The sequence below is a fragment of the Heterocephalus glaber genome, unplaced genomic scaffold (assembly GCF_053883595.1).
Source record: "Heterocephalus glaber isolate CG9 unplaced genomic scaffold, H.glaber_assembly_v1.0 deba00000281, whole genome shotgun sequence".
NCBI classification, from domain to species: Eukaryota; Metazoa; Chordata; class Mammalia; order Rodentia; family Bathyergidae; genus Heterocephalus; species Heterocephalus glaber.
This window is the reverse complement of record NW_028258139.1, coordinates 23,312,753-23,326,308: the sequence shown is the minus strand read 5'-3', so window position 1 is coordinate 23,326,308 and position 13,556 is coordinate 23,312,753. Positions and strand designations below refer to the sequence as shown.

The 13,556-nt window shown below is 35.1% G+C and overlaps 1 protein-coding gene across 5 annotated transcripts in view; it reads left to right on the top strand.

Annotated features, from left to right (window-relative positions):
• Efr3a (EFR3 homolog A) overlaps positions 1-10,219 on the top strand; it is an 88,815-nt gene extending 78,596 nt beyond the window's left edge. For 3 of the 5 annotated variants that reach the window (XM_004837935.3, XM_021251942.2, XM_087187752.1), the window contains exons 19-23: positions 519-610; positions 3,614-3,662; positions 4,526-4,629; positions 5,133-5,182; positions 7,502-10,219. In XM_004837935.3, coding sequence (XP_004837992.1) covers positions 519-610; positions 3,614-3,662; positions 4,526-4,629; positions 5,133-5,182; positions 7,502-7,607 — 401 coding nt within the window. In that variant the 3' untranslated portion in view covers positions 7,608-10,219. Of the gene's footprint in view, positions 1-518; positions 611-1,623; positions 2,849-3,613; positions 3,663-4,525; positions 4,630-5,132; positions 5,183-7,485 lie in introns of those variants that run through there. The other 2 variants (XM_021251926.2, XR_015441390.1) reach the window with 2 other exon arrangements.
• The last annotated feature ends 3,337 nt before the right edge of the window (positions 10,220-13,556 follow it).

The window sequence follows — 13,556 nt, the reverse complement described above, 5'->3', positions numbered from 1 at the left end:
ATACATTGGTCAGCATGTGTAGAGCTTCAGTTCGATAGGAATAAGTTCTGGGGTTCTATTGCATAGTGTGCTGGCCATAGTAATAATATCTGTTTCAACATAAATAAAAAGTTTAAATGTTCTCACCCCAAACATGATAAATACTTGAGGTGATACGTTAATTAGTTTGATTTGATCATTCCATAAAGTATACATGTTTTAAGACAACACATTGTACCCTATAATTGTGTACAATTATTATTTATTAAAAGTAAAACTTTCTGGGCTGGGGATTTAGCTCAGTGGTTCTGCTGCCTGCCTCACAAGTGCAAGGTCCCAAGTTCGTGTCCAGTGCCAAAAAACCCCAAACAAACAACAGTAAATCTTTTTTAAAATTCCAGAGCACACTGCTTAATATGCTTATATATTTTGAAAGATCAAAAAGTTAAATTGCCCTAATTTTCTGAAACTTTTTGAAACCTCATGGAAGTAGGGTTTATAACATTTCTAACTAATAATGGAGAAATTTTTTATTCTAGATGAAGATCGTCTTTCTAGGAGGAAAAGTATTGTGGACACCGTGTCTATTCAGGTGGACATTTTACCCAATAGTGCTCCCTCTGACGACGTGGTAAGTTGCTGGGAGTTTATGGTGGAGCACTGTCTTGGGGTGGACATTGTTTAGAATGAATTTGTGACCTCTACACTTGCAAATGAGAGAAACTACAACTTTAAATTATCCCCCAACAACTAAATTACTAATGGAAATTTTTCTCATTTAGCCTGTTTACTTATATTTTTCTGAGCTCATTCCTGCTATCTGAAAAGACTCATCAAATTAACATTATATGTTATATAATAATTTGCACTGTAATTCATTACAATAAAAGGAGCAGTAAAATAGAACTAAGTGAAGGTTTGGGCTGTTTAGATCCTGTTTTTTTTTTTATTTATGAAATATAAATTGCAGAAACAAATGGAATTACATACTCTCATATGAAGCCAAATGCTCACTGCTTCTAGAAAACTTCAAAAGCTTACTTAGAAGGGAAAATTTTTCTGGATAGTGTATCAGTGAACTATGCAGTCTTTCAGGACTGGCTATTTGAAGTTTCATAGATTTAATGCTTTCTTCCCATTTATTTCACACAAATCACCAGAGGATTTTTTAATAGTAAAGTAATTTCTGGTAACCACTGTTTTGAATCCTAAAATGCCAGCCAATCAAGTGATCCTCTTTTGGTGTTTTACCAATTGTTTGCCTTCACAGATGTATTTTTTCTCCTTGGTACAGTATAAATAACCAAAGGAATATCCCTACAAGAAAAGAGAAGGGAAATTGAATTCATACTTTTTCAGCCTCCTTTCTCCTCCCTGCCCCTTCCAATCCCTAACAATTTTTATGTTTTCAGGAATTAAAATTATTTGTAATCAGGGGGTAGCTAACTATCTAATGTTGTATGTTATTTAATTCCCAACTATATAAAATTAATCAATTATGAAATCCCTAGTAGAACATCAAGAGTAGTGGAAGAGACAGTTTGTATTTATTTTGAAACTTAGAGATTAAGGCTAGTTTAAAGTTTCTTACATATTTAAGCTTAAGATAAAGAATCTTCCCTAAATTTATCTTTTTCTTTGCAGCCATTTTAATTACACATCTTACTAACAAGGAGAGTATCTTATGAGTTCTTTTAATGATTATGGATTTGCTGCCATTACCTTTTGAAGGAAAAAATTTATTCAAAGCTTAGTTTGTGGACTTACTTCTATCTAGAGTGTAATGTATTTTATTGACTGGTGTTTTTCCATTCTTCTTTTGCTGTTTTTATTTTTTTTCAAAAATGTATACCTACCACTATTTCGGAAAAGCAGACTATTTTGATAAAATGAACTAAAAATATTTGCATGAAAACAATGTAGATGGACGATTCTTTGCCTAAACTTTACATTAAAAATTCATTAATACATTTATTAATGTTTCAGATATTTTGTTTTCTCTAAGTCCTGAGTCAGATATGCTTCACACCGAGAATCTGAAAAGTATAATTTAATTTAGCACCACATTTATTTCAGTACATTTGCATTTCAAACTTATTCACCATTGTGGAATCTACTTTATACTAGAAATAGGTGTTCAAATATCAGAAGACAGTATAATTACCTTCTAGACCAGTGGTGGCAAACCTATGGCATGCGTGTTTTTCTTTTAAGACAAAAGATGTTAATATATGAGTTGTTTTTTCTAAACTAAAACCTCCATATTCAGGTTTAATTGCACTATTGGCATTTTGTGATAAGTAAGTGGGTTTTAGGTTAGTGTTTGGGCACTTTTCTCATAAAAGATTCACCATCACTGTTCTAGACTAAAATGAATTAATTTCATAGCATAGAAAGAATTTCACATAATTGGTGAATACTTATTCAAACTTTAAGAAGAAAATATTAATGTAACAAGAATGTGGGCTTACTAATTTCTCCCATCTTCTTTCTCTTGCACTGTAGTTGTTTCTTAAAAATCTGAAATTCTTAGCCAAATATAAGAACAGGGAATTTTCATTAAACTTCTAGATTGTTTTTAGGTACAAATAATTAACCAGCCAGAGCCTAATGTTGTATGTCTGCTCCAGATATCTAGAACAAAGCAACTGAAGATTCCCAAGTTTAATCTGACTTCAACTAGAAATGTGAGCCCTCAGTAGAAAACCTGAGGTAGTGGAACTCTCGCTGCTTGATTTCCAGCTAAAGCCTTTGTATTACAGAGAAGCTAAGGTGCAGAACATGGAGTCTTTTGGTTTCGTTAGTCTTGCTGCCTTAGACTTAGCAAAAGAAGCTCATGAGCTAAAATTAGGGATGACCAGAGTCCCAGGCAAGTACTCATGCATCATTTCTTAATTTTTATTCAGATATTATAGTAACTGGCAACATTATTCCTTCTAAGAAGGTGCTGGTTCCACAAACAGTATTACTGATTATTTAATAGATTTTGTACTGTAAATATCTCAAAGTAAGAGATATTTGAGAACCCAAGTTAATGTGCAGAGAAAATAACTTGGTGATTGACCTTAGAAGATCCAGAGTACACTTACTTTAAGATGGTGATAAACTATATTCATTGAACACTTCTCAAAGTAGTGATTCTTTTAAACATTTAACATCTTAGATTGTTTTATTTTTGGTTTGTAAACTATATAGGAGTGCCAAAATTACAGAGGCTGTATGTAGGATACTTAATTTTTATTTGCTAAGTAAGCTGAAAATGTATTTGTATATAGTCTCAGCCTTGACTATTTGAAAGCATGATTCACTCACGAACACAGTGCTGTGAGACTCAGATCTTGTTGTGCATCCTGTGACTGCAGACAGTCCTGCGACTCCAGGGCGTCTGAGCTGTTGAAGGGATATTGATTCTGCCAGTTGAATGTGGATCTGCAGACTCATTCAGAACCACTGCAGTGTGCCATTGGTACTACAGTAGCAGGGCGAACAGCATTTGATATGTGGAGTAGTCACAAATCAAACCAAAACAGAAAAGAAAAAACAGCAAATTTCTTAAATGACTTGTAATTAGGTGAAGGTATTGTTTATATTGACTTTTCTTAATTATGTTTTACCTAAAATCACTTTTCTCTAGGCTAATAATACTGAAGAAATCACGTTTGAAGCATTGAAGAAAACAATAGGTGAGATATTGTACACTTGTTAGCTCTGCCCATCTTTAGCTCATTTTTATACTGGTTACTCTTTTAGATGTCAGAATAGAGGGAGCATGGCAAAAAGTTAAGATATTTTTGTTTTCTATATAAATATATCATTTATTTAAATAAATTATTTAGGCTTTTAAAATTCTTATCATGTCTATATTCTTTTTTTTTTTTTTTTCTTTGGTACTGGGGATCGAACTCAGGTCCTTGTGCTTGCGAGGCAGGCGACAGAACCACTGGGCTAAATCCCTGGCCCATAATGTCTATATTCTTAAGCAAGCAAACAGTTATATCAATGATATCAAAAAGATAAACATTTGTTATTTTACTATCTCAAAACCTTAACCAGATCAGACGTCAGCTGAAGATAAAATTCCTTTCCAAGTTGTGGTAAGATTCAGACAGTACAGATCCAAGTAACCCATTTGTATTTCAGTTACTCCATTCAGTGTCAAGATTCATGAGCAAATACTTAGTATTTCATATGTGTAAAGTCATAGTGATAAAAGAATCATTCTCCAAGAAAGACCTTAAAGTTGTTTGACTTGTAGAAAGTTACTATTTTCTCTTTAGTAAGAGAAACACAGGTACTTGGGGAAAAGGGTCCTTTTGCTATGTTGCTTTACCTATTAAGAGTTTTATTTTTTTAAACAAGTGTGTACTTTCTCATTTAAATGAAACACCATAAGAATGTTATTATGCCCTTTGCTTTTTTCCTTATAAAAGTACCCTTTAAAATTACCTTTATTTTTGTATTATAAGTCGTTAGCTCTTACGGTCATTGCTAGGATTTTATGAAATTCTGTATTCCTTTTAATGGGTCTTTCTAAATACTTACGTAGATACCAATGTAATGGAAGAACAAGAAAAGGAAAAGAGACGTCTTGTAATAGAGAAATTCCAGAAAGCACCTTTTGAAGAAATAGCAGCACAGTGTGAATCCAAAGTAAGTGAACTGAGAGTGACAGGAGTGGGGTGGAGTGTGGAAACTCTTGTGCCGATTGATGAGTAACTTCCGAGCTGTAAGTGCATTAATGGAGAACTCTGAAGACATAGATTTGTGAAACCTAATTTTTTATATGAGGTAAGCTGATGGAAATGACACATTCCAAACTAGTTAGTATACTTTTCTTTTTTTGTGCTGGGGACCAAACTCAGGACCTTGGGCTTGCGAGGCAGGCATGATGCAATAGTATACTTTTTTAACAATAATTTACAGTAATTTTGCTGTGTTTTATGTTTGTCAGTTTGTTTTCAGCAGTAAGATTAGGAAAGAAGAAAGGGTGAAACTTTATATTAAATTCCAATGAATGAGGCAGATCAACCTCAGATATTCTGTACTGTTAGCTTAATAGTTATAGCTGTGCTTTGTTCTTTAAATTACATTTACGTTATTGGATATTTGGAAAATATTAAATCCTTTTTTGACATTTGTTTTCTCTTTTGCAGGCAAATTTGCTTCATGATAGACTTGCTCAAATATTGGAACTCACTATACGGTAAGGAGTTTTATTTTTACTATAACAGCAATAACACAAAAACAAAATAGAAACAACTAGACCAATGTAGATTTTTGGCTGAATATGTTTAAGTACTTGTCCTTTTCACTGAGGATAAACATGGTTATATAGTGGACCCTTTGTCTTAGGAGTCATTCTGTTTACCCGATGAAGTCTAACACCTTTTCTTGTCCAGTTGCCTCCTGGCTTTGCTAGCGTCCTCTTCTGTATCACTCACTTACAGTGGTACTCTCAGGGCATCGGCAGAGAAAGAACTTCCACCTCACTTCACCTTGACTTTTGTGTGGAAATCAGCCCTGGAGTAAAGTGGCCCAAGAGAGGAGCCACACAGAGCTTGCTTCTGTGATTTTTTTCTTCATCAGCTATATCTTTTATATTTTTAACTTGATTAATCAAGTCTGTTTTCTTCAACCCCTGTGTCTTATAAATGGAAGAGACTGGTAAATAGCCTAGCGGTGGCAAACCTGTGGCATGCATGTTATTTGCTTTTCTTGTAAGACAAAAGGTGTTAACGTTAACATATGAGTTGTTTTTCATAACTAAAACCTCAGTTCAGGTTTAATTGCAGTGTTAGCACTTTGCGATAAATAAGTGCATTTTAGGTTGCAGTTTGGTCACTTGTCTCTCAAAGATTCGCCATCACTGCAGTACAATCCCTTTCATTTTTTAAATTTCAGCTTGTTTTCTGTTTTTATACCCAGGGCACATTTTCATCAGCATCACATTTTATTCTAAGCACTTCCCTACCATACTTTCCACTCCTTCTAAGTAGAGAATCACTCATTTATAACATTTCAGAACAGAGAATTGGACTAAAATATGCAATATTCTATAGACTCAATTTCCAGGGAAAATTACTGAGTTGAAGGTACAACCTCTTTGTCTCTTGGTTGTAATGCACATGTTCTTTGTGTACTTGTTCTTGTGCTGCAAGCTTTCTATCTGTTACTTCTGCCAAAGCCCTGAATGTGCTGTTCTTCATATTCCAGGTGAAGAGACAGAGGTGTAGAGTAGTAAAGTGACTTAGTGAGTGGCACAGTCAGAATTGAGGTCCGTAGCCGTGTTCTTATAAAGAGTGCTGCTAGGGATCATCATTTCATTTAGCCACACTGATACTGTAATTATATGAGTTTAATATTTTGGAATAAATATTGTGGCTAATGCTGTTTTCTTACTGTTTCTTAGCCTTTGAAACACTTACTACTACTAGCTTAACATCTATTGACCACTTAACAATATTCCAGACCCTGTGCTAAGTGCATTATTTTATCTAATAGTTACAATAGACCTAAAAAGTAGTGATTATGTTCATTTTTACCAGTGTAAATTAGGAAACTTATCCAAGGTCCCTTAGGAAGTAGTAGTTCTGGGATCACTTATGTTATCCAGATTGACCAAACCAGAGCACGCGTGGTGCCTTTGGGGTGTGTGGTCCTGTCCAGTACAGTTTCTCTTGTTACCCTAACCTTACCTTACCCTTGCCAGCCGGAAGAAGAAGTTGTGATCTCCAGCAAGGAAGCCAAACAGAGAGTACTAAACTTCAGTCCCACTGTTCCTTTATTCATCATGATCTGGGTGCAGGGGAGAAAATATATAAAAAGATGTAAAATATTATATATAATGTATCAAATAAATAGGGTGAGGCTAAGCAGCATCCCAAATGACCTAGTAACTGGAATTAGTAACAGTGTCCTTAAAACAGCACATACATGCCAAAGAGTGTAAGGGAAAAGTAGGTGGGTTTTAGTAAAGAAAAGTGAGTTTAGCTGCTTATTGTCATTGTTGTTTCTTGCTTTTCATTATTGTAACGAAATATAAATTTTAACATTTCTCTCATAAGATTATTAAAACATGTGGTTACAAGGAAACAGAAATCTAGAAATGATGTAGAAGATTTGAATGTTGTCAGTCAATTTAAGTGACCTTTTAAAGAACCTGCATTTGTTGAGTGGAAAAAATAAATTACATATGCATATGAAATATTGTATTGTTATCAAAAAGAATAACATATGTGTGCATGAAAGATGTTTTGCTTGCGAAACAAAGTAGATCTTAAGAATACACAGTGTAATCTCATTATAAAAAATCATGTATTAGAAGAACAATACCTGTGTTAGACATAAAGCATTATCGCACCGCTGTGATCTATTCCCCATACAGCCATATCGCTGGTTAGCACCTTTATTGCATCAGTCCCTTGCAGTTAAGGAATCTTACCTTGCACATAATAGGTGAAACACTCTGGGATGAATGGCTTTTAAATATCCTGTTGACAATGTCAGTGCTCTTCTTTTACAGTCCTCCCCCCAGCCCATCAGGAACATTGACCATTACTTCTGGGCATGCTCAGTACCAGTCCATCCCAGTCTATGAGATGAAGTTTCCAGATCTGTGTGTGTACTAAGTGGCTCGTGAAGACCTCTGCATAGAATTGTAAAGCCGAAAAATAAGGCCAAGCTGAATTTCAGGGTTTACTTAGTGTTTATTAACATATTTTTTGAAGATGATGAGGGAAGTTACTTTTAACCAAGTCCTTGGCATACCATCTTAGAAGTTTGGGAACTATATATGATTTAGAGTACTTCTGAAGATAGATTATGCCGTGTTAATTTGTTTTGAGGTTCCTGTTGGCTTTTAAAGTTGAACAGGTATTACTCTACATTATTCCATTGTTAAACAGTATATTTTAAACTTTTCACAAACCTGTAATTTTTTTAAAACTCGAAAATGTATGAAATGTGTACTGTATTTCTTGACTGTCTACACAACTGCTTAGAAATAGAAATGCTTTTGCTTTGGTTATCTGCAAAAGTAAATATATTCCTAAGTCTGTGGCGAAACAGTCACATGGCTTTTTGTCCCTGCACTTTCCATAAGTTGTGGCAGGCATCTTTCCAGTGATCTACTGTAATGATGTGTGGCAGGCATTCCTTAGTGCGTTCACAGTAATACGGCACCTGTTGAGTGGTGTTCCTGCAGTATGGCTTTTACAGTGGCCATACTATAAAACATCTCGTTCTTGCAATACTGTGTTTCCTGCTGAGAGTTTGACCACTTGAGAAGCTTAGCGCTTACTCTTGGAGTACCGAACTGTGCAATATTTTTTACATTATAAGATGTATTAGTTTACAAGAAATGCTTTGAAACTATAGTAATATTTTGCTGTGGTTCCATTAATTAAATTAAATTAAATATATATATATAGTATAGAAAAGAAGGGCATTTAAGACAGCTACTAGTTCACCAGTAAGGAGTCTCTACATTTCAATTTCTATTAAGAGTACATTAATTTACATTTTTATATTGTGCATTGTTTTCAATCTTTGTAGAAAAATAATTCCCAAATGGATTTTTAATGTGTAAGATTTGAACCAAAACTTGTATGTATCCTCTGTCTAGGATTAGAAGCATTACTTTTGAAAAGAGTGCTTGAGTTTTAGCAAATATGCTAAGGTCTGTCAGTATAAGCTGCTTCTGATTGCCACTTCCAGGTCACATGGGCACTCCACATTCATGCAGTTTAGGGAATTTCATCATATGGTAATGAACACGCTTTCTTTGCAATTTGTAGAAAATTCTCCTAGGACATTTTTATGAAATCACTTGTCAGATACCCTTTTTTTTCATAAACCATATATAAAATTGTAACTCGAAAAAGAATTCAATGACTTTGTTTTTCTTTGGAAAATTGCAGCAGAGAATGAGATCCTTTAACTTTGTGTTTGTAGTTTTTTGGGCCCCTTTAGTAGAAATAGGAAAAAAGAAATGATATGAAAACAAGCATACTCAAAAATACTTGAGTATCTTTAAACCAAAGTAAAATCTTAAAAATTAGTCTGGTCACTTGAATCTGTAAAGTGACAGTAAAATGCCCTGAGCTGTTAAATGTTCAGTAAACCAGACCTTGCTCTCAGAAGGATAGTACAGTCACAGCTGCAGGACCAAATGGCCCTGTTGATGCCATCGCTGTAACTTTTCCTCTTACCAGCTAACGTATGTCACTAGTTAGTAAGCCAAGTTGTGGTTTTTTATTTGCCTTTTTTCTTCTGTATTTTTAAAGAAAGATAATGATCTTTGACTGTGCATTTAAAATCTAAGCAGGGGGACATGCATATACAATCACCATCCACTTGGATGTCATTTTATAAATTAACACTGTGTGCTTTTGTATGAAAAAATATATATATATAGTTTAATAGTATAAAATGTATACATTGATTTGCACTCATGCAAAATACAAACTTTGCTCTACAAAAATTTGTTTCTCGTTAAAACTGCATGCATTGAATGTAAAGGGAAACCATTGCAGTTAATGTTTATCGTATCTTTCATTTGATCTTTAGAAACTGTTAATTTGGGCTTTGTAAGTAGGAGTTGTTATTTTTAAGTCACAATAGGCTTTTATCCTAAGTGCGGCAGACTGAGCATGTCCTGTTGACCAGGATTCCTAAGAAGTGGGTCTTTTCTCTGGCTGACCCTTCCGTGCTTTCAGGCCACTAGGGCGAGGGGTAGAACTGTGTTGTAGCCAGTTCAGACATGGAAACTAGGATTTGTTGAAGTTTACTGCATTGCCAAATCTTACTAAATATATAAAACTCATAATAAATTGTTACTCATCCTCTTTTTGCTGTGTATAGTTGGCTTATATCATTCTTCTTTTGTGTGACATTGAATCGTCAACATTTAAATGTTCTCTTATGCTTGTGTTATCTGTGGCAACATATGTAGATTTTGATTGTAATTTACCTGACACACACACACACACACACACACACACACACACACACACACACACGCCCTTAATGCTTCCGAACTCATTGTCCTTTAGAGTAATACTGTGGATTACCAGCAATTAACTTCCCATTCCCCAGAATGTTTCTCATCTTCCTGTCTAGAAATGGAATTCATTTGTCTTATTCATGCTAAAATGTGTTAAATGTACTGAAGTAAGTTTTAAATGTTAAAAATTCACTGTGCAGTCATATGTAAGCAATAAAATAAAAATGTGTGTAAGTACTTGTGTATAAGTACATTTTTATAGTAGCCATTATATTAATTCAAATTTACTCAATATTTGTGTTACTTAACAATGAAGAGCTTTAATGCAAACCAGGTTGCCAGTTGGACCTCCCCATGTGCCCTGAAGAGAGCAGCACCAAAGTGTCAGCAATGATGAGGGAGACCGAGGGGAAGCCCATAGTGTGAGCTTGCACAGTTGCCATCTCCACTTTAGTCTTAGTGACTCTTTTCAGCCCTGCCTCCTTGCTCTGTAAATTGCACGAAACTCTCTTTAAAATTTTCTTTTGAAGTATTCTGTACTCCCTGCGCTACCTGTTTGCTTATTCTCTTAAAGTTGTATGTCACAGCCTGATAGAATTCAAGGACCTCCTTAATTAGGCTGTGTAGCATAATGGTGAAAAGCTTGGGCTCCAGTTCGAATACAGCTACACCACTTCCAGACTAGTCTTAGGCACGTAATCAAATTTACCTGTAAAATGAGGATAGTAGATTCTGCCCTCAGAGATTAGCTGTGAGGAATAGTGGACCACTTGAAGAGGTACATTGTGTCATGCCTGTGTTATACAGAGTACAGATTTAATACGATTAATAGCTTGGGCTCACTACATTGGGACATAACCTCGGCTGCTGTCTCAGTGTAGCCTTAGGACCATCAGTACACATTGCTGAACCTGTTTCTGTAGGTATAAAGTGAATACATGTGAAATGCTATCTTGTATCCTTGCTTTCCCACTCTCCTTTGCTATATTTGTGTTACCTTCTGTCTATTGTTACGTTATTGATCTCAGGTATTGAGTTTGAATTAATAAAAAGGCAGAGCCAAGGTGGACCCCTCAGTTTTGATATATCCTTCAACTTGAGTCAGAGGCAGGCTATTAGGAAGGCAGTGTCTTAGTCTAGGTTTCCTTAAAGCAGAGCCTGAGACAAGGTTTATATGCAGGTTATTATTTTGTGTAGCAATCCCTAGAAACCCTACCAGGGGCCTGGACAGTAAAATGGAAGGACAAGAAAACTAAGAGAACCCATTTGTAAATTGGCTGTCACTCCATGTGCCTGGAGATCCATCCTATTCAACGTTCTGAAGTATCTCATGAAATAATCTGTGAACTGTCCACCCATTGGATGAAAGCATGGGTAGCATTTTATCCTTTGTGATTTGCTTGTGGTTAGCGTGTGGCCCCATGGGCATTAACTCTCCCATATTTCTCAATTGTTTGCCCTCAAGTGGTGAACTATTATCTGGAGGCACCTCATACTTTATTTTCAGAGAAGCTCTGTCAGTGCAGGAAGTTCAAAAGCACAGAAAGCAGCACTGTCAGACTGTATCTCCACTGGAGAGGTCAGCATCTGTGGAACTGGTTCTCATAGCAGGAAGACATGGGAGGTAGAGGCTGTGAAGTCAGGCAAAAGATAGCCAAGTCACATTTTCTCGCCAGGTATTTAAGAACAAGATTAAATCTAGGGGCACCTGATTTAGAATTTCACATTTCCTCAATCTTCCTTACCAGTTTTGACCATAGCAATGTTTTACCACTTCTTTTTGCTGCCCTCTTGCTTTTCTTATCCTATTTTAGCTTGTAAAAGGCCATATGTCTGCACTTGTAGAATTCTTGATTCAAGAAACCAAGAAGCCAAAGTGGTCTTAGGGGCAAATATATGCAAAGCTTGTATTTGATGGGCGAGAGTATTGAAAGAATTAAAGCTGACAACAGAGTCAATACTCATTACCAGTTGTGGTCTTGGTTACTTTCTCATGGCGGGGACAAAATACATGACACCCACGAGTTAATCACTTGCCAGTCCAAATATTTAAATACAGGATGACCAAAAATTGCATATTTTTTCATTAATTTTTATAAGATAACAGGAAATAAGAAAATGACAATTTTATCCAATAATTTTTCTATATGGTATATCTTAAAACATTCAATGTGCAACACAGTGTTTACAATCTGGGTAGTAGTATCTAGTCTGAATTCTTGCATTATTATCTTTCTTTAAACAACACACTTCACACTGTCATGTTGGCCTTTTCTTTTTCTCTGTGTAGTATAATTTCAGTAAAATGTGCACTAAACATAATGGTGAATACATCGATGGTAGACATCCTGGTTTTGATGTTTCACTATCCCAGATTTTTCAGTTACTTGATCTATTAGACCTAACCTAAATTGTAAATGACTTTTTGAACCCCCTTGTTTGATTAAATAACAAATTCCATATTGTTTGGTCCAGAGTATGCATAAATATTTTATAATAATATTTTTCCTCACTTTTGGATTATAAGATAGCTTGTTAGATGTTGGTCAACTCTGTCAATACCACCCATAGAATTATTATCATCATTGACCACTATTGGAATTTTTAAGATTTCATTTCTTTCAAGTTTTATCATTTCTGTACCATGAATAGTTGACAATAAGGAGATACTTTTTTTGCCCTATTTCATAACAGACTTTTCCTCTCTGATCTGGTAATATCTCTCCCTTTTTCAGTTTTTTCTTCTGCAGATCTTTCTGCACTTTCTATTCAGTCTGTGTCTCAAATGTGTCCGATTTGCATTATAAAAAAAGTCCAACACAAGGACAGAATCATAAAAGTTGTTAGAGGAAAAAAAAATCATTTATAAAGGCTCACTAGAATTACAGCAAACTTCTCAACACAAACCTTAAAGGCCAGAAGTTGGAGTGAAATATTTCAACTGTAGAAAACAGCTTCCAACCCAGACTTACACAATTTAGCACAACTATTTTTCAAAATTGATGACCAAATAAAGTATTTCCATGACAAAGAGCACCTTAAGAAATTCATGACCACTAAACCAGTACTACAAAAAATTCTCAAGGATATCCTAGAAAGAGACAATGAATCCAGCAATGCCAAAACTCTTAACAGAATGAATACAACAGGCAGGGTGAGCAGTTAAAGAAAAGGTGAGAGCACAGGGATCAGCAACAGAAAAATAATGCAATGTTAGGAATAAGTCAATACTTTTCAGCAATAATTCTCAATGTGAATGGCCTCGATTTCCCAATCAAAAAGGCACAGATTGGCAGAATGGATCAAGAAATAAACCTCAACAATATGCTGTATCCAACAAAGACATTTAACCAAAAGGAAATTCAGAGTAAAAATAAAAGGATGAAAAATAATATTCCTTGCAACTGGAACCCCAAACCAAGCAGGAGTAGCTAGCTATTCAGTTTTCAGACAAAACTGATCAGAAGAGGTGAAGAAAGTCACTACATGTTAGTTAAGGGTACAATTCAACCAGATGAGATAACAATTTTAAATACATATGCACCAAACACTGGTGTGCCTGCCTTCACACAAC